The 24851-nt window shown below is 50.2% G+C and overlaps 2 protein-coding genes across 13 annotated transcripts in view; one reads left to right on the top strand and one right to left on the bottom strand.

The window, feature by feature from the left end:
- Positions 1 to 744: 744 nt before the first annotated feature.
- On the bottom strand, positions 745 to 17393 carry LOC101932413 (uncharacterized). Of its 7 annotated transcripts, none has more exons than XM_065558649.1 (7): positions 17207 to 17393; positions 15394 to 15507; positions 11239 to 11313; positions 10623 to 10730; positions 7001 to 7155; positions 2580 to 5240; positions 745 to 1628 (listed from the first exon to the last, which is right to left on the bottom strand). In XM_065558649.1, exons 6-7 carry the CDS (start codon positions 3112 to 3114, stop codon positions 1033 to 1035), a joined length of 1131 nt encoding a protein of 376 aa, XP_065414721.1. In that variant the 5' UTR covers positions 3115 to 5240; positions 7001 to 7155; positions 10623 to 10730; positions 11239 to 11313; positions 15394 to 15507; positions 17207 to 17393; the 3' UTR covers positions 745 to 1032. The 7 variants fall into 7 exon arrangements, with proteins under 7 accessions (XP_065414721.1, XP_065414719.1, XP_065414720.1 ...); XM_065558647.1 differs by lacking the exon at positions 17207 to 17393 and adding an exon at positions 16001 to 16141 and having other exon boundaries at positions 15394 to 15504; XM_065558648.1 differs by lacking the exon at positions 17207 to 17393 and adding an exon at positions 16001 to 16140.
- The window catches only part of AMDHD2 (amidohydrolase domain containing 2), a 27218-nt gene continuing 18479 nt past the window's right edge, over positions 16113 to 24851 (top strand). For 2 of the 6 annotated variants that reach the window (XM_065558645.1, XM_065558642.1), the window contains exons 1-6: positions 16113 to 16212; positions 17772 to 17881; positions 20372 to 20476; positions 21307 to 21443; positions 23225 to 23364; positions 24013 to 24067. In XM_065558645.1, coding sequence (XP_065414717.1) covers positions 20394 to 20476; positions 21307 to 21443; positions 23225 to 23364; positions 24013 to 24067 — 415 coding nt within the window. In that variant the 5' untranslated portion in view covers positions 16113 to 16212; positions 17772 to 17881; positions 20372 to 20393. Of the gene's footprint in view, positions 16335 to 17771; positions 17882 to 20371; positions 20477 to 21306; positions 21444 to 23224; positions 23365 to 24012; positions 24068 to 24851 lie in introns of all 6 variants that reach the window. The other 4 variants (XM_065558644.1, XM_065558641.1, XM_065558643.1 and 1 more) reach the window with 4 other exon arrangements.

Here is a 24851-nt window from a genome sequence, read left to right as displayed (position 1 = left end):
CCCTCACAGTTGAGAAGTGCGTGGCGATAGCCCTGTGGAAGCTTGCAACGCCAGACAGCTACCGGTCAGTCGGGAATCAATTTGGAATGGGCAAATCTACTGTGGGGGCTGCTGTGATGCAAGCAGCCAAAGCAATCACTCAGGTGCTGCTATGAAAGTTAGTGACTCTGGGAAATGTGCAGGCCATAGTGGATGGCTTTGCTGCAATGGGATTCCCTAACTGTGGTGGGGCGATAGATGGAACCCATATCCCTATCTTGGCACCAAGCCACCGAGTACATAAACCGCAAGGGGTATTTTTCAATGGTGCTGCAAGCACTTGTGGATCACAAGGGACGTTTCACCAACATCAACGCGGGCTGGGCGGGAAGGGTTCATGACGCTCGCGTCTTCAGGAACACTATTCTGTTTAAAGGGCTGCAGCAAGGGACTTACTTTCCGGACCAGAAAATAACCGTTGGGGATGTTGAAATGCCAATAGTTATTCTTGGGGACCCAGCCTACCCCTTAATGCCATGGCTCATGAAGCCATACACAGGCAGCCTGGACAGGAGTCAGGAGCTGTTCAACTACAGGCTGAGCAAGTGCAGAATGGTGGTAGAATGTGCATTTGGCCATTTAAAAGGTCGCTGGCGTTCATTATTGACTCGCTCTGACCTCAGCCAAAGAAATCTCCCCATTGTTATTTCTGCTTGCTGCGTGCTCCACAATCTCTGTGAAAGTAAGGGGGAGACCTTTATGGCGGGGTAGGAGGCTGAGGCAAATCGCCTGGCTGCTGATTACGCGCAGCCAGACACCAGGGCGATTAGAAGAGCACACCAGGAAGCGCTGTGCATCAGAGAAGCTTTGAAAACCAGTTTCATGACTGGCCAGGCTACAGTGTGAAATATCTGTTTGTTTCTCCTTCATGAAAACCTGCCCCCTTTATTGACTCATTTTCTGTAAGGAACCCACCCTCCCCCTTCCCCCAGCTTGCTTTCAAACCAAATAAAGTCACTATCATTTAAAAATCATTTATTCTTTATTAATAGATTAGAAAAAGAGGGAGGGAACCCGGGTGGGATTTGGGAGGAGGATCGGTGGGAAGGAAAAGGCCACTAAAAAAAAGGTTAAAAAAATGACAGCCTTTTGCTTGGGCTGTCCACTGGGGTGGAATGGGAAGGTGTACGGAGCCTCCCCCCCCCCCCGCATTCTTACACGTCTGGGTGAGGAGGATATGGAACACGGGGAGGGGAGAGGGGGGTACAGGGGCTGTAGCGGCACTCTGTTTTCCTGGAGCCGTTCCTGAAGCTCCACAAGACGCCGGAGCATGTCTGTTTGCTCACGCAGCAGCCCCAGCGTTGCATCCTGCCTCCTCTGATCTTCCTGCCGCCACCTCTCATCTCGAGCGTCTCTCCTGTCCTCACGTTGGTCCCTCCTGTCCTCACGTTGGTCCCTCCTGTCCTCACGTTCACTGGCTTCTTTCCTATACTTTGAAACCGTTTCCTTCCACTCATTCAGATGAGCTCTGTCACTGCGGCTGGATTCCATAATTTCTGCAAACATCTCGTCTCGCGTCTTCTTTTTACGACGCCTTATCTGTGATAGCCTTCGGGATGGAGGAGGGAGGCTTGAGGAATTTGCAGCTGCTGTAGGGAGGGGAAAAAAGAGAGAATTGTTTAAAAAGATACATTTTGCAGAACAATGCTTATACTCTTTCACGGTGACCAACACTATTCACATTACATAGCACATGTGATTTCTGTGCAAGGTCGCATTTTGCCTCTTAATACTGAGTGCCTGTGGCTTTGCTGCTAGAGATCACAGGTCTGGGCAACAGAATTCGGCTTGCATGCAGCCATGGTAAGCCATTGTCTTACGGCTTCTGCGCCCTCCTTTCCCACATACCAAGCAAAGCCCGTAGAGTGCTGCGGTTTTTCTGTTAACATTCAGCAGCAGCAGAAAAACTAACCACCCCCCCCCCCCCCGCCATGAATTCTCTGGGATGATCACGGTACCCCTCCCCCCACCGCGTGGCTGGTAACAGGGAAGATCCCTGCTAGCCAAACGCGAAAAGCTCAGGGCCAATTTCCCATCTGCGCTTGGCTAACTGCAGGGAAGGATTTATTTTCAGCCACAGGCAAACAGCCCAGTAGGAATGGCCACCTCTGTCCCCTTAATTAAGTTCCCGTATTTCAACCAGGTTACCATGAGTGATATCACTCTCCTGAGGATTACACAACAAGATAAAGAACGGATGTTGCTTGAATGCCAGCAAACACCGGGACCATACGCTGCCAGGCTTTGTCAGGCAATGATACCAGATTACTTGCTGCAAGCATGGCGTGGTCAAGTGTCCTACCATGGAGGACAGAATAAGGATGCACTGCCCAGAAACCTTGTGGCAAGGCTTTTGGAGTACCTCCAGGAGAGCTTCATGGAGATGTCCCTAGAGGATTTCCGCTCCATCCCCAGACACGTTAACAGACTTTTCCAGTAGCTGAACTGACCGCGAATGCATCCCAAGTCCTCAGGGCAAAGTAATCATTAAAAACCGTTTGCTTTTAAAACAAGTTTTATATTTTAAAAGGTAAATTCACCTGAGGTCCCTTCCATGGGGTCATGGTCTTGGATACTGGGTTGGGAGGGTACTTCAGTCAGGCTGAGAAAAAGATCCTGGCTGTTGGGGAGAACGGAGTGCTGTGTGCTCTCTGCAAGCTCATCCTCCTCCTCCTCCTCCTCTCCCCCATCGGCAGAATCCTCAGGTGTAGCTGATGAGACTATCCCCGACCCGGAATCCATGATCACAGGTGGGGTAGTGGTGGCGGCCCCCCCTAGAATTGCATGCAGCTCGGCGTAGAAGCGGCATGTCCGCGGCTCTGACCCAGAGCGACTGTTTGCCTCCTTTGTTTTTTGATAGGCTTGTCTGAGCTCCTTGACTTTCACGCGGCACTGATCTGAGTCCCTATTGTGGCCTCTCTCCATCATGCCCTTGGAGATTTTTTCAAAAGTTTTGGCATTTCGTCTTTTAGAACGAAGTTTTGCAAGCACTGAATCCTCTCCCCATATAGCGATCAGATCCAGTACCTCCCGTACGGTCCATGCTGGTGCTCTTTTTCGATTATCGGCTTGCATGGTTACCTGTGCTGATGAGCTATCTGTGGTCACCTGTGCTCTCCACGCTGGGCAAACAGGAAATGAAATTCAAATGTTCGCGGGGCTTTTCCTGTCTACCTGGCCAGTGCATCCGAGTTTAGATTGTGGGATAGCTCCCGGAGGCCAATACCATCGAATTGCGGCCACACTATCCCTAATTCGAAATGTTAAAATCGATTTTGGCGCTACTCCGCTCGTCGGGGTGGAGTACAGAAATCGATTTAAAGGGCCCTTTATTTCGAAATAAATAGCGTCGTTGTGTGGACGGTTGCAGGGTAAATTCGAATTAACGCTGATAAATCCAAATTAAAGTCGTAGTGTAGACCAGGCCTAAGAAGCGCATAGGACTAACTGCTATCTAATTTATCTAATATAAATAATTGTGCATTGCAGGGTCCCTTAATTTTCCTTGATACATTTATTCCCAGTTTAGGAAATTTTCAGACAAGAAATCATTGAGATGAAGGTCAGGTAATTTACTTAAGGAAAAAATTAGAACATTCTAATTTGTACAAATCAATGTCTGCACACAATATTTTAAAATTCTTCAAATTTTATTTGTCAAATAAATGTGGAGGCTCCAGAATAGCACTGGGGAGCACAGGCCACTGGCTACACAGAGGTAGGAGATCACTGTGCAGCCCCCCTGGGACACAGACTCAGCAGTGAGGCTGCACAGAACTGACACACAATGAAAGGACCAGGCCTGCCCCAGAAACACCCCAGGGCCCTGCCCCTCCTTCCCAGGTGCACCAGGTGTGGGCAGGCAGGCTCAGCAAGGTAAGGTCCAAGTGTGGAGGGGCTTAGTGTCGGGGGAGCCAGCTGTGGGTTGAGAGGGTTCTGTGTGGAGCAATCTGGGTGCAGGCGGCTCAGTGGAGGTTCTGGGTGTGGAGGGGATCTGAATGCACAGGGCCTTGTTGGGGGGTTCTGGGTGCAACAGCAATGGGATTCTGCAGGTGAAGGTAGTCCAGGTGAAGGTGGCTGGGGCTCAGCAGGGTGTGTGTGTGTGTGTGTCTAGATGTGGGGGGGGATAGAGCTCGGCAGGGGGGTCTAGGTGTGGGGGGGCTCAGTGGGGTGGGGATCCAGGTAGAGCTGGTTGGGGCTCGGTGAGGTGGGGATCCGGGTGTGGGTGGCTCTTCAGGGTGGTCCAGGTGTAGGGGAAGTGAGGCTCATCATGGGGGGTTCTGAGTGCAGGGGGGTGAGGCTCGGTGCGAGGGTCTGGGGATTAGGGTGTCTGGATGCATGGGGGTTGGGTGGATGGGGGAGCAGATCCCTATACAGGGATCAGTGGCGTAGCCAGGTTCTAAGTGCAGGGGGAGCAAACATAAAAAAGGCAACCCCTTGGCTCCTCCTCCAGCCGCTCCGCGCCCCCCACCCATGGCTGGCTCCTCCAGCCGCGCCGTGCCCCCCCTCCCCCTTGGTTCCTCCGGCCATGCTGCGGCCATGCTGCGCCCCCCCTCGGAGGGGCTCGGTCCACGGAGGGGGGTTGGGCACGTGGAAGGGGTGGCGGGCGGGCGCTGCTCGCTTCTCCCGGGGGCTGGGGGGAGCGGAGCAGTGGGGCAGACAGCAGCTGGCGAGATCCCCTCTCCCTGGCAGCTTCCTGCTTCCTTCAGCCCGGGCAGCCCAGCATTTTTTTCAAAAGCGGCGCCTGCCAGGCCGGCGCTGGGCTTCTGCAGGCAAGGGGGAGGCGGGCAGCACGGCCAGACTCTGGAGGAGCCATTGGGGGGGGGCAGCGGGCGCGGCCGGAGGAGCGAAGGGGCCGGCTCCTCAGTCATCGTGCCCCACGCTCAGCGCGGCCCCAATATCGCCGCGGCCGCCTCCTGCGGCAGCTCAGGGCTCGGCGGCCGAGCGCTCCGCAGCTGGCGGGCAGATCCCCTCTCCCCGGCAGCTTCGTGCTTCCCTCGGCCCGGGCAGCCCAGCATTAGCAAGGGACGGGATTAAAGATGTTAAGTCCTTAAAATTTTTGAATGAGTTGTTTCTTGGTCAAGCTGGTTTTGGTATTGATGTTCCAAATCCAAGACTGTCAGCTCTTTGGAGCAGGGACTGGCTTTGCTGTGTTTTCACACCACCTCTCACAACAGGTTTCTGGTCCACGACTGGGGTTCCTAGGTGGTATGATAATACAAATAATAAATGATAAATAACATCAATAAAAGCATTAGAAAACCCTGAAAAAGCTTTATAATGCAACACCTTGCACCTAGTATGTACAGCTATTCTTATAGGTCCCAATCCTGGAGAATCTAAAATGTCTTCTGCAAAATGCTGAGCATCTGCAACTCTCATTGACTTTGAAGGATCAGGCTCTTGGTCAGGGGTCTCAAACTCAAATGACCATGAGGGCCACATGAGGACTAGTGCATTGGCCTGAGGGCCGCATCACTGACACCCACCCCTTGCTGCCCCCGGCCCCACCCCCACTCCACCCCTTCTATGAGGCGCCGCCCCTACCCCACCTCTTCCCTGCCCCCATTCCAACCCCTTCCCTGAAGTCCTCACCCCAACTCTACCCCCTCTCTGCCCCCAGGCGGTGCAGGAGGGGTGCGGGGTGTGATGGGGGCTCAGGGCAGGGAGTTGAGGTGCAGGTGGTGTGTAGGGTACGGCGGGGGCTCAGGGCAGGGAATTGGGGTGTGGGGTGCAGGAGGGGTGCAGCAGGGAGTTGGGTGCAGGAGGGTGTGGGATGTGGCAGGGGCTCCGGACAGGGGGTTGGGGTGCAGGGTGTGATGGGGGCTCAGGGCAGGGAGTTGAGGTGCAGAAGGTGTGCAGCAGGGGGCTCAGGGCAGGGAATTAGGGTGCGGGGTGCAGCAGGGGGTTGGGGTGCGGCAGGGGGCTCAGAGCAGGGAGTTGGGGTGCAGGAGGGTGTGGGATGTGGCAGGGGGCTCCGGACAGGGGGTTGGGGTGCAGACTCCGGCCTGGCGCCGCTTACCTAGAACGACTCCAGTGTGGCAGCACCTCACTGAAGAGAGAGGCTCAGGACTAGGGCAGAAGGGCAGGGGAAGGGCAGCCTGCCCTGGCCCTAGTGCAGAGGAACACTAGGACCTGCCGGAAGCCTGCAGAGCGGAGCGGATTCAACGTGTGCTGGTGACCCATGTGCTGCAGACTCCAGGCTCTGGGGCAGTGAGGAGGCAGCAAGTGGGTGCCGGGAGACACTCCGGGGGGGCGTGTGGGGGTGGCAGGTGCCCCAAACATTGGGGAGCAGTGCACGGGGAGCTTAACAGGCACAGAAAATAACTCGGGGGGGCAGGGGTGAGGGGAGTTTGGTGGCGACAGGAAGTAACGGGGGGAGGCGTGGGGAGCTCCACAGGCCGCAGGGAAGAGCTCCGCATGTTTGAGACCCCTGCTCTTGGTTAAGAGTTGGCTCAGTCCAATCTTTCCTAGAGGTAACCAGGTGCATGTAGCGTAGACTGAAGTCTTCTCTCCATTCTCACTTGCCTAGCAGCCATGCTGACTGGTTCAATCATGGCTCTTTGTCAGCACTTCAGGCTGCCATGTTTATGCCGTTCCCTCCATAGGGGCTGCCAATTTGACTGTCAGCCTCTGTTCCTTTTGTGGAGACAAGGAGTTAAAAATTATAATTACTGCCTAAAAAACCTCTTTCCTCTTTGGGTCGTGCATACTGAGATGAAACCCCATGAAAGCATGAGAGTCCCAGACTGATGTATTCACCAGGTCATCCATGAAACCAGTTTCAGACCAGATATTAAGGATTAAGACTATTTTTTAGATACCTGAGTGAGTGTACATGAGAGATCAGAAGCTGAGATCCCTTTGGCATGTTGGTTGGTTTGGAATTGTTGAACAATCTAGAGTGTACATAATGCAAACTGTTTAGAGATCAGGTCACAGCTAGCAGCTTTATCAGTACCTTTTGGAGATGAGCCTTCCCCATACTTTTGATCCATTCTCACGCTAGCATCCTTGTCTCTCATTGGCCTCCTCTGATGCATTAATCTCAGGTCTTTCAGAAACTTCCAATAACAGTTGGCAGTTCTGATCCTCTCAAATAAAGTCAATGTGGCACTGAAAATAGAGAAAATTGAAACGGACAAAAGTTAAGCAGAATTAAATATTCTAGAAACTGGGCAAAGGTAGGTTGAATCCTGTAGTTACAGCCTAGTGATTAGGTAGGATTCAAAGTCGTACATCTAAGCACAGACTGCTTTGCTCTTTCCAGCAGCATGGAGAAAGCTTCAAGCTATTATGCATGCATCCTTCAGCAGGTTCAGTGACTCACCCTTTGGCTTGCAACCTCTTCATAGAATCATAGAATATCAGGGTTGGAAGGGACCTCAGGAGGTCATCTAGTCCAACCCCCTGCTCAAAGCAGGACCAATTCCCAACTAAATCATCGCAGCCAGGGCTTTGTCAAGCCTGACCTTAAAAACCTCTAAGGAAGGACATTCCACCATTTCCCTAGGTAACCCATTCCAGTGCTTCACCACCCTCCTATGAAAAAGTTTTTCCTAATATCCAACCTAAACCTGCAACTTGAGACCATTACTCCTTGTTCTGTCATCTGGTGCCACTGAGAACAGTTTAGATCCATCCTCATTGGAACCCCCTTTCAGGTAGTTGAAAGCAGCTATCAAATCCCCCCTCATTCTTCTCTTCTGCAGACTAAACAATCCCAGTTCATGGAATCATAGATTCTTAGGGTTGAAAGGGACCTCAGGAAATCATCTTGTCCAACCTCCTGCTCAAAGCAGGACCAATCCCCAACTAAATCCCCAAATGGCCCCCTCAAGGAGTGAACTCACAACCCTGGGTTTAGCAGGCCAATGCTCAAACCACTGAGCTATCCCTCCCCCTGAGTTCCCTCAACCTCTCCTCATAAGTCATATGCTCCAGCCCCCTAATCATTTTTGTTGCCCTCCACTGGACTCTTTCCAATTTTTCCACATCCTTCTTGTAGTGTGGGGCCCAAAACTGGACACAGTACTCCAGATGAGGTCTCACCAATGCTGAATAGAGGGGAATGATCACGTCCCTCGATCTGCTGGCAATGCTTCTACTTATACAGCCCAAACTGCCGTTAGCCTTCTTGGCAACAAGGGCACACTGTTGACTCATATCCAGCTTCTCGTCCACTGTAACCCATAGGTCCTTTTCTGCGGAACTGCTGCTTAGCCACTCGGTCCCTAGTCTGTAGAAGTGGATGGGATTCTTCCATCCTCAGTGCAGGACTCTGCACTTGTCCTTGTTGAACCTCAAATTTCTTTTGGCCCAATCCTCTAATTTATATTGGTCCCTCTGTATGCTATCCCTACCCTCCAGCATATCTACCACTCCTCCCAGTTTAGTATCATCTGCAAACTTGCTGAGGGTGCAATTAATTAATCCCATCATCCAGATCATTAATGAAGATATTGAACAAAACCAGCCCCAGGACCGACCCTTGGGGCATTCCGCTTGATACCAGCTGCCAACTAGACATGGAGCCATTGATCACTACCCGTTGAGACCGACAATCTAGCCAGCTTTCTATCCACCTTATAGTCCATCCAGAGCATATTTCTTTAACTTGCCGGCAAGAATACTGTGGGAGACCGTATCAAAAGCTTTGCTAAAGTCAAGGAATAACACGTCCACTGCTTTCCCCTCATCCACAGACCCAGTTATCTCCTCGTAGAAGGCAATTAGGTTAGTCAGGCATGACTTGCCGTTGGTGAATCCATGCTGACTGTTTCTGATCACTTTCCCCTCCTTTAAGTGCTTCAGAATTGATTCCTTGAGGACCTGCTCCATGATTTTTCCAGGGACTGAGGGGAGGTTGAGTGGCCTGTAGTTCCCCAGATCCTCCTCCTTCCTTTTTTTAAAGATGGGCACTACATTAGCCTTTTTCCAGTCATCCGGGACCTCCCCCGATCGCCATGAGTTTTCAAAGATAATGGCCAATGGCTCTGCAATCACATCTGCCAACTACTTTATCACCCTCGGATGCAATGCATCCGGCCCTATGGATTTGTGCTCATCCAGCTTTTCTAAATAGTCCCGAACCACTTCTTTCTCCACAGAGGGCTGATCACCTCCTCCCCATGCTGTGCTGCCCAGTGCAGCAGTCTGGGAGCTGACCTTGTTCGTGAAGACAGAGGCAAAAAAAGCATTGAGTATATTAGCTTTTTCCACATCCTCTGTCACTAGGTTGCCTCCCTCATTCAGTAAGGGGCCCACACCTTCCTTGACCTTCTTCTTGTTGCTAACATACCTGAAAAAAACCTTCTTGTTACTCTTAACATCTCTTGCTAGCTGCAACTCCAAGTGTGATTTGGCCCTCCTGATTTCACTCCTGCATGCCTGAGCAATATTTTTATAGTCCTCCCTGGTCTTTTGTCCAATCTTCCACTTTTTGTAAGTTTCTTTTTTGCGTTTAAGATCAGCAAGGATTTCACTGTTAAGCCAAACTGGTCGCCTGCCATATTTAGAACTGATGTCATGCAGGTGTCAAAAAAGTCTTATTAATATGCCAGATCAAGTCAGAACATCCTTAATCAATGGATATTAAACAGAATCCTAAAAATGCAGGGCTGGAAGGGATTACAGCTAGTCTGTCCCCTTGCGCCAAGGCAGGATTCAGTATACCTAGACCAAAAACAACAAGGAGTCTGGTGGCACCTTAAAGACTAACAGATATATTTGGGCATAAGCTTTCGTGAGTTAAAACCTCACTTCTTCGGATGCATCCGAAGAAGTGAGGTTTTAACTCACGAAAGCTTATGCCCAAATATATCTGTTAGTCTTTAAGGTGCCACCAGACTCCTTGTTGTTTTTGTAGATACAGACTAACACGGCTACCCCCTGATACTTTATACCTAGACCATCCCTAACTGCAGTTTAAACATCTTTAAGCAATGAAAATTTACATTTTAAATAAATTTCTCTTCCATAATCTGGGAAGTTCTCCCCAAATTGGCTCTGGAGGTAGAACAAGCCTATTCACATTTATTTGCACATACCAACATGTCCTTTTGATCTCATAGTAGAGTGTGAGGCCCACACTCACCTTTTTATGCATACACACAATATTGCACCTTCAGAAGGCACTCTCCCTCTTGAGCAAACAGCCTGGCATTGGAATGTATTTGTGGATGGCATTTTCTCTCTTCCAAATGGCCTCCCTGTTTCTTCAGCTTATGACCATGCTGGAAAATGAACCATTACTGACAACAGCTGGGCTCAGTAATGGGTTAAACTCCAGTAAAAGTCCCAAAGGGTCAGTGATGGGTGCCGCTGAACATGGTTTAACTACCTATTAGGGCAGGAACAACCTGTGTTCCACACCCTTTCAGAAAAACTGTTCCAAACCTGCTCTGAGCAATTCTTAACTAAGGATTTCCGACACACTGCTGAGCATGGCTTTTCCTTGGCTGAACTTGCAGCTGCCCTGCTGCTGTCACCCATTGGCAGCAAGGGGTAGTTTCCATAGTGTAGATGAGGACTTTGACATCATTGTCAGCTACTATGGTGCTTAGTGCAGTATAAAACCTTACCTATATTAGATTGCTGGCCAGCCTGAGATGTTACACACACGTAATTCAATTCCTTATCATTTATCTGTGTGCAATGTGATTCACCAGACAGCAGATTGCATCAGTGCCCTGCCCAAATACAAAACTTGATAAGGAACTTGTCTTTCTATGCAGTGTTGCTGGAGTGTGAACCAACAGGCAAGTGGACAAGCAAAAATTACATATTAAAGAATTCTTGAGAAGGAAGAACCATCTCATGCAGGGGACCATCAATTAAGGGGCAAGAAGAACATAAGCAAAACGAAGGAGCTAGCAGGTGGACTATTTGAGACACTTGCTTAAACTGAAGGGAAATATGGATGATGTCCCCAGCTTGTAATTTATCTGTTTGAAACATTTGGGGCCTGATCCAACTCCCATTGAAGTCAATGGGAAGATTGAAAACATTATAAAAGTGAACCTTTTTGCTGTCATCATCATGATCACTGGAGAGGAAGAAGCAGGTAACTAGCAGTTAGAACGGAGAGTCAGAACTGGATTCTATTTTAGATTACCACTGACTCACTGTGTGACCTCAGGTAAAGTCACTATTAAAGGGACACAGTCAGGTTAAAAATAATATTGAAAAATAACTTGCCTTGCCCACGTTCCAGACACCACCTGTGGCCATGATTTTCAAAAGGTGTGATATTTTTCCTAAGGACCTAAAATTCTTGGAGAAACGAAGTTAGACGTTCTGGAATCACATATTTACCTCTGCTCCATAAACAAAGAAAGGGCTCACATTTCACTGAATTATGTTAGTTCATTAGTGGGCATAGCAAGCCAGCTCTCTAGGCATTTACATGATATAAAACACATATAGATGGTCAGCTTTTTTTTCTGTATTTGTATAGTGCCTAGCGCAATGGGGTATGCCTGGCGCTCTATAGTGGCACTACCACAATACTAATGATAATTGGCCAAATTAAACAAGGTCCTATGCTCAATCCAATGGCATTTCTCTGTTTGTCTGGGTGTAACATGATAACTTTTGAAATCATATCTGATCAATCCAAAATTTTCAGGGGATGTTCTAGGTATCAGTGGGCTGAACTCTATTGATTCTGGTGAAAATCAGGAACACTGATCTGACGGATTGCCCACCTTCAAGGTGCCATCTGATGTATTGAGATACTACTGAGCCCGACTGTTCTGCCAGCCTGAGCCCCCTTTAACCTGTCTTGCTGAGCCAGGCTCTTAAGCCTCCTCTGCTACACCAAGCTGCAGAAAGACAGACATTGAGATTAGCTCTGGGAAGACTCAGCTTAAGGGACTTGCTCCAGCACTCAGGTGCCCACCTCTCTTGGAGTGCAGACCCTAAGGTATATTGTCCTGCACAACATGTCTTGTGTATAAGGCAAGCTCATAAAAGTTCGCCCTCTCCCAATTAGAAATTGCACAAACTGGGTTTAATAATAAACAAAACAAATTTATTGTTAGGATATAAATTCCGGCCCGTCTGTAAAGGCCTATACTTTAAGAATGTCAGTATATGTTTATCATTTAGCTAGTTATAAAGGTATAAAAGAAAGAATCAAAATCACAGCCTGTGTAACGGCCTTCTCTCATTGTGACAGTCTGAGGCCCTGTTCTTAAGCTAAGGACTTTGGCTTAGCAGGGGGAGCAGCCATAAGCTGGAAAGCGTATGGTCATGTCCTCACACATTTGTGCATGTCCAGCTTTTCTAAGTAGTCCTTAACCTGTTCTTTCTCCACTGAGGGCTGCTCACCTCCTCCCCATACTGTGTTGCCCAGTGCAGCTGACTGGGAGCTGTCTGACTTTTTCATTGTTGTACCTGAAGGGCTAGTTGTGGGTGTCACCCAAAGTAGCACATTTGAAATACAGATACATGGTCAATATTCCTAGCTTCAGATAAAAAAAAATGATAAATGCATACAAATTAGATAAACACACTCAGTAGATCATAACCTTTTCAGTACCTCACATGGCCCCTTGTAGTGAGGCGACCTGGCTCCCAGCCGCCCCAGAGAGGGATGAGCCACTCTGGATGCCAAAGTGGGCAGAGCCATGGAGCCTGCACCTGCCTCCCAAAGGTCAAAGTGCAGGACCGGAAGTATAAAAGCTGCATCCCAGGGCTCAGAAGCTGCCTGGCTGCTGGAGAAGCCAGATGCTGGGGCCCTAGCTCCTACTGGGGAGACTTCTGCAGTCTGTGACCAACCTGAGGATTGGCCATACCAGTCAAGGCCTGAGGACGACCAGACCCCAGAGAAGCTGTTAAGCCTACTGGAGGGAAGCGACCCAGAGGGGCTGCCAAGCCTACCGCTCGCCGAGTACCCTGAGGAGCCCATGGTGCTTGATTCCGTGGAGGACACTGACCAGATGCAGGTACTGCTAGAGAGGGAGATAGGAAGTAGTCCGGGGGCAGCCGACCCTAGTCTGGCTGCGGCACACCCAGAGCCGATGTCAGTGTGTTGCGGCCAGGATCCCCACTGACACAGCAGCAGGCTGCCTGTTGCTGTTAGGGCCCCGGGCTGGGACGCAGTGGAGTGGGTGGGCCTGCGTCCCCCCTGCCACCCCACTTATGGGTGGCAGTCTCTCCCTCGCCCCAGATGCCAGAACCGGGAGTCTGGGTTTGTTCCTGAACTATTTGCTCAGCCCCTGCCTGAGGGCCTGAGCCCCTGTTTGTTTGCTGCCCTGACCCAGGGCCCGGGCTTGTTCTCGAACTATTTGCTCAGCCCCTACCTGAGGGCCTGAGCCCTTGACTGTTTCCTGCTTCACCCGGCTAGTTCCCTGCCTCAGTGGACCTCAGTAGTGAGGCGGCCTGGCTCCCAGCCGCCCCAGAGAGGGGAGACCCTAACAAACCCCTTTACACCCCTCTTCCATAAAACATATCTTAGTCATGCCATATTCATATAAGAGAATATGGAATAAGAATATGGGGTGTAATGTCACAACCGGAAAAGCTGTTTTCACTTAAAAAGTTGCTCTTGGCTCTGCCTGTGGAGAGCTAAGAGCTGGATGCTCAGCCAGCAGGGGAGCCAGAGGGAAAGGGGTGTAAAGGAGGCTTCATTCCTTCCTCCATCTGAGTGTGCTGCCTCCCCCACAAGCCTTCTCCATAGTGGTGGAGGCAAAGAGAAAGAGAGATGGCACCAACCACCTGCCTGTCCCTTCCAATCCGCAGGGGAAGAAAGGTATAAAAGAGACACATGCCCCGGCACATGGGGGGTGGAGAATGGGGGGACCCCGTATGGGGAGAGGAAGGACTGGGGAACACACCGAGCCCCTGGCATGGTAAGGAGTGGGGGAGTCAAAGACAATGGTATGGGGGAAGGGAGTGGAGGTGGTTCCCTGAAAGAGGGGGATGGGAGGGTGTAGATAAATCTCTAATAATTTTCATATGACTTTACATTGTGCCTCTTCATATAACCTTGTGGTGGGTCTACCCACGTGTGACCTCTGTTTTCATGGGACTTTGTATCAAAGCCTCATTTAGAAACTTTGCATTGCCCTTGGTATAATATTATAGCCCCTAAGGATAGAATAAGATAGAAGAAAAATTTCTTTTTGCTAGCAGTAGAACAAGAGCTCTTCCCCCCCCGCCCCCCACTCTTAATCAATTGCCCTGTTGAATGAATGAGGTGTGGATGAGCAAGGCATGGAAGGCAGCACCTCCAGACAGCCTCAACTGTTGGAGAGGGGCTGGGAGCCAGACCCAAGGACAATAAAACGTGTCAAGTGGGCTCATTAAAAACAAGCAGACATACCGACGGCCTCGGGGGTTAGAAGCAAGCAACACCCTCTTTGCAGCATTGGGACAACACTCAAAAGAAAGCAGCACAAAGGACCAATGGACACAGACACAGAGTTTGAATCTGGTATAGATTTGCATAAGAGGAAAGATGCTATAAAAGTGAGGTGTCTTGCAGAGGACCCCGGGTCTCGTCTTGTCAACATGGGAGCATCAATCCAGATCGGCAGAAGCCCGGCTCCACCTCCTCCCCCATCTAACTCACCTGGCCAGTGAAGTTAAGGGGAGCAACTAATTGGTAACAACAAGACGGAGTGTGTTTGTGTGTGTGTGTGTGTGAGTGTAAGTGTAATATATTATATGCATATAATACAGTGTTCATGAATACATGTATTACTAATAAATGTGGCGTTTTGTCTTATTCCCCCTGAAAAGATCCTGTGCAGTACTTTAAGTACAACAAGGGCACCAGAGAGGGCTGGTGGGGTGGGATGGAGGAATGCAATGCACACAGCCTATAGAAGTAATGAAGTGTGCAACGCCCTAGTAATCCCCTATCAAAAAAGCTTTTAAAAAGAAATTTCTCCAAACAGCCCATGCAGCCTCAGGCAAAATCCCCTCCTGATAGCCACCCCGCATAGCCCTGGCTATCTGGCGATACAAAATTACCAAATAAATTCAATCCTCCCCACATCCATGGCCTGATCTCCACAGGAACTGAGCAGCCATAGATGGGTCGGTAGAGGAGAGTTTTCACGGAACTGACTGCAGCCATTCCAAATAGGGTGACCAGATGTCCCAATTTTATAGGGACAATCCCGATTTTTGGAGCTTTTTCTTACATAGGCTCCTATTGCCCTCCACCCCCGTCCCGATTTTTCACACTTGCTATGTGTTCAACCTAATTCCAAATACTTTATTTACATTTGTGAAGTGACTGGCGCGGTAGCATTGATCTCTGAGGAGGTACAAAATTAAAGCCTACTGACTTGTCATGTGACTTTTGGCCAATCATTATATTGATAGAACAAAAATACCTACCTCACCAGGGGCTACTTGCAAAGGGCGTTGAGATGAGGGCAGGGGACCATTCCAGATCCTGGTAACAGGATTGCATTTGTAAAGGCAAAAGTAGCTTGTCCCTATTCTAGTCTACTGAGAAAAGTGAATAAAGATGTTTTTAAAAGCAGAGCATTGTATTACAACATGCTGGCAACTTGATTTCAATTATGTGACTTCGATGCCCCTCATCACATTGCATTATTGTGACCGGTGACACAGCCTCTTCTCATGGCAGCAGAGCTCACCCCACTCACAAACTCAGAAAAGGGTCAAATGAACCCAAGTTCCCTCCCCCACATCCCCTGTAACCCCAAAACCCTCTAAGCCCAGCCCCCCTGAGGAGCTCTGGCTCTGCCTGGCAGAACCCTGCTGGCAGCCCATCACAAATCATCCCCAGTGATATGCCCACAACTAGCTGCCCTCTAAACCTGCCCCCAAGCTACCCCGCCCAAACCTGTCCCAGCTATCTGCCCCCCAGTGACCCACCTGCCTCCAGCAACCCACCCGCCCGACTCGCCCCCCAAACATGCCCCCCAGCAACCCAACCGTCAAACCTGCTCCTAGCGTCGAGCGACCCGTCACTCACCCTATCTGCTCCCTTCGGCTTTACGCGCGAGCGACCTCCCTAAGATGGCGACAGCAGCTGACTACCCTCCTTTTCTTCGCCCTTCCCATCATGGCAGTCCCTCGCTGCTGATCACGTGCTCAGGGTAACCTCGCCTTCCTGCCCCTGCCCAATCAGCTGAGCAGACTCACCTGACCGGGCGCTGCGGCAGCAGGAGTGGGCAAACCGTAGGGGTAAGGTGGGGACCTTGCCCCCGCGCCGGGGGTAGTATGGCTGGGCGCGGGCTGAGCTGCCCGTGCACCCGCCCCCGGCCCGGAGAACCGGGCCCGGGCTGAGCTGACCCCGCCTCGGCCCGGTAAGAACCCACAGAAGCGAGGCCTGGGCTAAGCTGTCTTAAGGATCTCCATTCTCCCCCTCCAGCTTGCTGCCCCCTCTGCCCTGCGCTGGCGGGGCTTTAGAGAGCCGGGAGATAGACATGAGCTCAGCTGTGCTGCACCTCCCACTCACACTCGTTTTCTGCTAATGCTGCCTCCTGGCTACGCTACCAGAGCTATGGGGTGCCACCAGCGAGGAAGCATGGTCTGAGCTCCTTCCACAGTACCCTCTCTGTATCTGCCCCCAGCTCTGTCTGCTGCTGCCTTCTCACTGTGCTGGCTCTTTGCGGAGACACTGTCTACCAATCAGTGCCTGGATACAGAGGGGGGTGGATTTCTTCCACACCCCCCCCCCCCCCCCCCCGTAGGACAGCAGTAGTGGGACTTGCGCTGGACTGCATAATCCCTCTCATCTACCTAGCGGGGTATCTCTGAAAAGAAGAACTGGTGTAATGCCACTGAAACTACCTGGGGGACCCAAAAATATGGAGAGTGGGGAAAGAGAATAAAGGGGCAAGGACTATCTTTTCATTATGTGTTGTCAGTGCTAGCCCAATGTGTCCCTGATGTCTTCCAGGGCCTCTAGACCGTACCGTAATACAATAGTAAATAATGGCATTAGCCTGAAAGTATCAAATTCCATTCATAAGTAGTCTCTGACAGGTGTAAAGTTTGTAGTAGGCTAGCTGATTTCTTTGATTCTTTCCCCAGTGCAGTGTAGTGCAATCATGTATTCAGTTACTACAATAGGAGTCTGGCCTAACTGACAGTCAAGGAGTGGGATATGCAGAGACTCTCTGCTTTCATTTCCACTGTGTTATACTCAGGGGTAAAAGTAATTTATAGGACTTACCTGTACTGCCAGAGTCCTGGGGGGCATGGCCTCATCCAGAAAAGGCATGGCCTCAACCAGAAGAGGCAGAGCCTCTCAAGATTTAAAGACCCCGGGGCACTGGCTGTGGCGCCCAGGGACTTTAAATCAGCCCAGTGCTCCCAGCTGCAGAGGTGGCTGGGAGCCCCAGGGGCTCATGGGCAAATTAAAGGGCCTGGAGCTCTGGCTGCCGTGGAGCTCTGGGCCCTTTAAATCCCCACCGCAGCTCCAGCTGGGATTTTAAGGGCTCGGGGCTCCCGTGGCTGCAGGGAGCCCCGAGCCCTTTAAATCCTGGCCCCATCCCTGCCGCTGGAGCTGCGGGCGGGATTTAAAGGGCTCTGGGGTCCCTGCAGTGGTGGGGAGCTCTGAGCCCTTTAAATCCCGGCCCCAGCCCTGGAGCTCCCCGCCACTGCGGGGAGCCCAGAGCCCTTTTAATCCCAGCTGCGGAAGCTGTTGCAGTCCAGCATGGCGTACTGGCTCTTGGCGGTACACCAGAGCGGACCGGCTTACTTTCACCTCTGGTTATACTTAACAGTTTCTTCCACAGGTACCAGCAGACTGTCAGTGCAATCCTCTTCTAAAGTCAGTATGGGATGCTGAGCGAGAGGAGCAATTTCACAAGTTGAAAAGCTCAGATTGATCTTCCCAGGAACTGAGGTTAGTTGAAAAGAAATCAAATGACTTCTATTCATTATCCTCACTCTCTGTGCTTGACTTTCCTATGGTATCATGTTGTGTTTCAAAATCATAGAGTTTGGGGCAGTTTGGTTGCATTGTCAGCTTCTATGTCCTGTTCACAGAATCCTAAATTGGAGAATCTTACTTCATTATTTCTAGCAGCCCTTAGGGGTAGTAATATGTTAGTAAAAGGTCTGTTGTGGTCTGATCTGAAGCTCATTGAAGCCTGTGAAAAGTCCTCCATTGATTTCAATGGACTTGCATCAGGCCCCTATCACTTCCATTTAGTGTGACCAGATACCCCCCACCCTCTGTCTCCATTTTTCACACTTGGTAATAGGCACCCATGTAAGAAAAAGCCCCAAATATCAGGACTGTCTTTATAAAATCGGGACATCTGGTCACCCTACTTCCATTAGACTCCATTTTAAGGGCATCTAGACTGGCCGTTTTAAATCCCACCTGGCTGAAACGACACAAGCTGTGCCCACAAAAGTGTGTGTTTAACCAAAGAAACCACTCTAATTTGGTGTGACTATTGAAGGGTGTTTTAAGATTAGCCTGGATCAATTGTTTGTCAGCAGGGCTTTAGGATTTGGGGTGCTTCTAAACAGAGACTCATTTGAAACAAAACATGTGTGTTGGTGACCATCGCCTCCCCTCCTGCTGCTGGACAAGTGGAGCCAAGCTGCAGCTGTGAAGGTCCTGGTGGAGTTGCAAACACCTGAAACCTTTCAGTGGGGAAATGCTCTAAATAAATAAGGAGCCCTGCAGCAATCAGACCCCCCCCCCCCCACCTATCAGGGCATTTTGTGTGCAGTTTGACAGAGATCAGGTTATTTTTTGTCTTCCTCCAAATATTTATCTCTAGAATCCAGCATGGTGAGCAACTGCAGCCTAAGGGCTCTGAGTAACTGTCCCATCCACTGTTCCATATGGATGAACCAATGCTTGGAGCCTCGTTCTTCTTAACATGTTCACAATGTGCCTCAGGTGGCATGTGACCAGGACTCATCACTGAATTTGGTCCACTGGTTGGATCTTTAGCTTCCCTGGCCTGGGCTTGGTACTGATGGGGAGCATGACATGAATGCTGAGCCATGCCCCCCAGAGCCTCATTGACTTCTTAAGAGCTCCATGCAGGTTTAAGGGTCTGTGGAGCAGCTTGGAAAATCATGGTCCTGGAAATACAGTAAAACAAAAGAGCACAAATATTCACTAAATTAAGTTCTCTCTCTTCTTGCTTTTCCCTCTCCCCTTTTTTTCCTACTTCCATCTCCAACACATTATCTCCACTTTTGCCCCACAATTATTTATTTGTGTCATAGTAGCACACACAGGCCCCAATCAAGATTAGGATCCCACTGCGCTAGGCACTGTCCAAACTCTCTGATGATCCCTGACCCATCCGGCTGACCTCTGTCTACTGTATTCTCGCTCTGTTTTTTTTTCTTTGCAAAGCAGCACCTCCTTGCTCTCATTCTGCACCAACCCGCCCCAGGTCTCCTGAGTCTCAGCCCTGTGTGCTAACCACCCTTTCTTTCTCATTCTTCTGTCTATGCCTCTATGAGGGTTACTGGAAGTATCCCATCCTCTGCATCATTCCCCTTCCCTGTGAAGGACATAAATCCACACTGTGTAGAGGTCAAAGCATAGGGGTTTATTACACACAGCGCTGGCGGAGTGTCACCTGGCTTATCAGGCTCAGAGACACTGTCAATCAATTGATTACAATGAAATATATAGATTTTCCATGGGTGGGGGAAGATGACGGGGTAGGCAGTTCCACACCCCGGGATAGGTTTTGCAGCAAGACAAGATAGCACAATAGCCAATGGTTAAAAGGTTACACAATGTCTCCGCCCATGGTCTCAAGTTAGCAAATTAACATTTGATTAATACTTTGATAAAATGTTATTAGTATAAAATATATATGTTGAATTCTGATTTGGGGTCCATAGGAATGGAGTAACTCCTTTGATTGTCCGACAGGTACATATCTAGGGGATAAAGCAAAGAAACAGTGAAAGCATATGGAAATAGAGATTATCTCCTCTATGTCTTAAGGCAGGGCATTGGTCCCTTGGAAGGGAGGTGGAAGGGTGCCATATCATTATAGTGACATGTGCCAATATTTCATAAACTCAAGGTTGGATCTGTGGGAAGACTGTTTTCCCTTCAGGAGAAACACAATAGGAACAGGGATCCTTTGTTCAATTTGAAACATTGGATGAAACATAATTATTCAGTTATTGCTTCAACATCTGGCATTTCTACTGACCAAGCAGATCTTAGCAAAGGCAATGTTATTTTGTTTACCCCAGCTTTCTCGTAGCTGATCACTATTAGCTAGGCCTCTGGTCTCCAGACCAAACTCTGGACTTTGGGTCTGGAAAAGAGCTGGCATAATTCATATACCAGGTTGTTTATATAACATGTACATGGATTTTAACCCTTCACCTGTTTCAGGTGTTTTCTCAAGGCCCCGACGATGCCGTCTAATAAGTCTGTCTCGGATGCGCCAATCTTCCAGTTCACTAACTGCAGGATTCTGAGGAGTCACCAGCTGCAAAGGTGAGCAGATGCGTCTATTTGCCCTGGGATGGCTGCCTGCATACCAAAATGTCTCCTCCGATGCCGTGGAATGCGAGGTATAGAAAATATTGGACCTCAAAGTGCTGCTCTTTGGAAAAACCAGGCCTGGGAGTTGAACCTATGCAGATCTCTTGCATGGCAGCAAAGAATACCAACCACAGGGCTGCTGGTTCTAGGGTGACCAGATGTCCCGATTTTTATAGGGACAATCCCGATTTTGGGGTCTCTTTCTTATATAGGCTCCTATTACCCCCCCACCTCCATCCCGATTTTTCACACTTGCTGTCTGCTCACCCTAGCTGGTTCTGACAATACCCCAACTTCCCTCTGTTTTTTAAAGCTGCAGTTGTTCCCTGTAGCACAGACCAAGAGGTCTCAACTATGTGTGTTAGGCTGCCACCTAGGTAACAATCAGAACAGGCATAGACTCTTACCAGGCTCATTTGATCCACGCTATCCTCTTCCCACATCTGTCCTCTTCAGGGAGAGAGGAAGGACTCGGAGGACGCCAGCATTCCCAATGAGACTGTATAGGCATTGTTCATGTTTGGGTGGCATGTGGGAAACATCCTAGAGGTGACACATGCAGTTCCCTGGGGCAGGAGTGCCTGGTGCTGATTTGGTTCTTGCCCCTGCTTGCCATAACAGCACATGGTGGGTTAGCCGCCAGTCCCTGTGTTGGGGTGGTCTATGTGCTGGGTTTCCTAATACATAAAGGGGGACTGAATAGTGTGGAAAGCAGTCAAGGCCCCCTCCCCTGCTTCTGGGAGGAATGGTTGATCTTTTATTCTGCATGGTTCTTCTGTCAGGGAGGATCTGTGGGTGCGAGAGGGGAAGATCCTCAACCCAGAAAAGCTGTTCTTTGATGAGAAGGGATCTGCTGATATTCAGCTGGATTGTAAGGACAGCATCATCGCTCCCGGATTCATTGATGTGCAGATTAATGGTAAGGCATTCCAGCTGATCTAGAGCAGATCTGAGTGAGAACCAGGCTCCATGTGTGCCATTTAGAAACAGACTGATGAGTTCCAGCACAAACGCGTACCCTCCTGCCGTTTGAACTCTGACTCACAGTGCGCCTGTTTCCTGAAAACGGACTTTGTTGGGAGATCAGCTGCGTTATCAGATAAGATTTGCATAACTTCTAGTTTAGCAGTCTGTGGCTGGCTCTCTGTTTTAAGGCCTTGTCTACACTGTACAATTTTGTCGGCAAAAGGCAGCTTTTCCAACAAAACAATGGAGGTGTACACACTGCAAAGCTACTTTTGATGCAAAACTCTGCTGTTTTGCCAATAAAATAAAACCACCTCAACAAGAGGCATAAAGCTTTTTGCAACAAAGTTAAAGTGACAAAGACCCAGTGTAGATGATGCCGTTCATTATGTCGACATAATTGGCCTCCTCCAGTATCCCACGATACCCATCATGGCCGCTCTGCTCACTGTTTTGAACTTCTCTGCCCTACAGATATGCCTCTCCCCTTTCAAAGCTCTGGGAAGCTTTGACATTCCTCAGCCTGGAGAGCTCACAGAGCTGCTGTAGGAGAATGCGGAGAAAGCCCTGAACCATAGGCATGCAGACAGAGCGGGCTGCTGCTATGGGGAGGAGGAGGAGGAGAGACTGCTATGCTGTGCAGAGCCAGGGGGGTGTCCCCTCCCAGAGCCGGGGGCTGATATGGAGTGTGTGTCCCCTCTTCCGGGATTGGTTGCTCAGGCTGCTGTCTGAACTTAGAGACAGCATGCAGACACACTCTCCACCAACACACACACACACTTCCCTAACACACACTCTTTCTGTCTCTCCTTTCCTGCCCCCCCCCCACACCAACACACACTCCCTCCTCCCCCATGCATACACTGTCAGTCACTTGAGGCATTGCAAACCTTTCCCAAAGCACCCTGTGGCCAGTTACACAGTGGGATAGCTACCCTCAGTGCACTGCTCTCTGTGTCGATGCAAGAGCTCCTAGTGTGGATGTGCTCCGCCGACACAAGAAGCATAGTCTGGGCAGGCAGCAGCAGTTTAATTAAAGCAGCAAAACTTTTGTTGACAGTCCATGTCTACACTAGAGTTTTAAGTTAGGAGGTAGCAAAGCCAGGTGGGTTGCCATTGGGAGAATTGTGGAGATGGGCTGGGTTTTGAGGAGGGATCTGAAGGATGATGTGTAGTGTGGCATAAAGGATCAGAGAGGAAGGATGGTCCAGTGGTTAGGGCACTAGCCGAGGACCTAGGAGTTAAGTTCCTGCTCCAACACAGATTTCTTGCATTATCTTGGGCCTCTCTGTGCCTCAGTTCAATGTGAAGCAGGTTAAGACTCTGATCCCAGGTGTGTATAAGGTTAAATGAATTACAGCTCATGAGGTGCTCATATACTGTGGGAATGGGGGCCAGGTAAGTACCTAAGAAAGAGTACAGGGCAGTGTGGGGGAATGAAATAGAGGGATCAGGCCCCTTCTGGTGGGTTTGCCTGCTTGCCCTTGGGGATTAGTTCCCAGGACAGCTAGTGCAATTGGGTACTCCACATCTCCTTTTATAGGGGCTTGCTGTGCAACCAAAATCCTCCCCCACCCCACTTGCTTGTAGCACTCCCCTTATTCTCAAAGTTAATCTTCAGTTGCACATTATATTAGGTATCATTTACAGTGCTGCCTCCAGAGCTGGCCTCCCTGGTTTCTAGAGCCAACTGCCATGTCACCACTTGCTGTCCTTGTTTCCTTTATGGTGCAGGGGGCTTTGGGGTGGATTTCTCCTTGGCTGCGGATGACGTCCAATCAGGGATCTCTCTGGTGAGTCAGAAGATTCTCTCCCATGGTGTGACCTCCTTCTGCCCAACCCTGGTGACCTCCCCGCCATCCGTCTATCACAAGGTAAGGGGAGCCCCCCAAAACACTCACGGCAGTGGGGATGGCACCGTTGGATCAGGTGGCTAAGCCTTGGGGGCTTCACCACAGAAGTGGAATGAGTGGGCTCTGTGATGGCAGTGGCCAGTTGGGAAGGGGAAGGGGTGTGAGGAGCTGGGTTCTAAACCCAGATGGCTTCTCTGCACATTTAGGCAACTGATGCTGCAATATTCCCAGGGTCCCAAGAGACAAGTTATACAGGGCTTGGGACCTGCTTTTTCTTCGAGCACAGTGTATCGCAAGTCATGCACAGTGATCTATTTTGGGTTCTTTTGAGAACCAGGCACTGGGGAGCTGGGGTACATGGGCCCACAAGAGGGTGGGTTCTGAAATAGTGTTCCCCTCCAGAAGAGATTAACCCTTTCTGCTAAAGACCAACTCATCAGTCTGCCCTACCACTAGGAGAGCTGTACAGGCCATGCCCAGCAGGAAAGCACATCTAACCCTGGGGCCAGTTTTTACCATTCCAGCAGGGGTAGTTACCTCTCTCTCACTGCCTTGGGGGCGAGTGGGTGAAATAGTTCCCTTTGGCACTCATAGGCATTATGCTAGGGGTCCTAATACAGGCAGGCTGGGTACTGTGTCCATGAGGCTTCTAACACATCCCCGTCCTAGGTTCTTCCTCAGATCAGCGTAAGAAATGGAGGGCCTCATGGAGCTGGTATCCTGGGTAAGTGAACAGCAAGGTCCTGTCCTCTTGGCCCCTCTCCTCTCTGCTGTGTGGAGACTCGCTCCTCTGTGGAGGAAGGAGAAGCAGCTGCTGTGGAAAGCATTCACTGTGGCTGGGAGTGTTGTGCCATAGAGAAGTGGGGGTGGTGTTGAGATTTTTACTCTGTGCAAGGCCAGGTGCAGCCTGGCCATGACTCCCAGAGAGCTCCGTATGCTGGCTGCCATGTTCTTCCCGCAGCTCCACCCCATGGCACTTGCTACTGCACTCCTCTCTACTGGTCTCTGCATCCAACATGTCGGCCCTGCTGGAATTGGGCAGTGTGTGGCAGTGGATCACTGTGAGGGGGCAGACTGCCCATGCTGGCAGCAATGCCATCTCTCGTGCCATGCTGAGGAGAGCAGCCCAAGGGCCTCCATCATTCTGAGGAGTGGGGAGATCTCTGACTGAAAACTGGGGGTGAGGCACCTCAGGGAAGGCTGCACCTTAGGGACCTCGCTTTGGTCCTTAAAACTGAGCTGCTGGCATTTGGGGTAAGCTCGTTGAGAAGAAGAGAGTGGGAAACAGGCAGCAGGAAGGGGCTGTGGGGAGGTGTGAGCTGGGGCAATAAAGATTATAGGTGCCAGCAGCTGGTGAGGTCAAGTAAAGCCAGGCAAGAGTGGGATGGTAAGGGGAAGGAGTCTGGGGCAGGGGATAGAGCAGGATAACAGTTTCAGGGAGATAGGGTGACCAGATGTCCCGATTTTTGGATCTTTTTCTTATATAGGCTCCTATTACCCCCCCACCC

This window comes from Chrysemys picta, chromosome 10 (assembly GCF_011386835.1).
Source record: "Chrysemys picta bellii isolate R12L10 chromosome 10, ASM1138683v2, whole genome shotgun sequence".
NCBI classification, from domain to species: domain Eukaryota; kingdom Metazoa; phylum Chordata; order Testudines; family Emydidae; genus Chrysemys; species Chrysemys picta.
The sequence above is the reverse complement of the archived record's forward strand: the minus strand, read 5'-3'. Positions and strand labels throughout refer to the sequence as shown.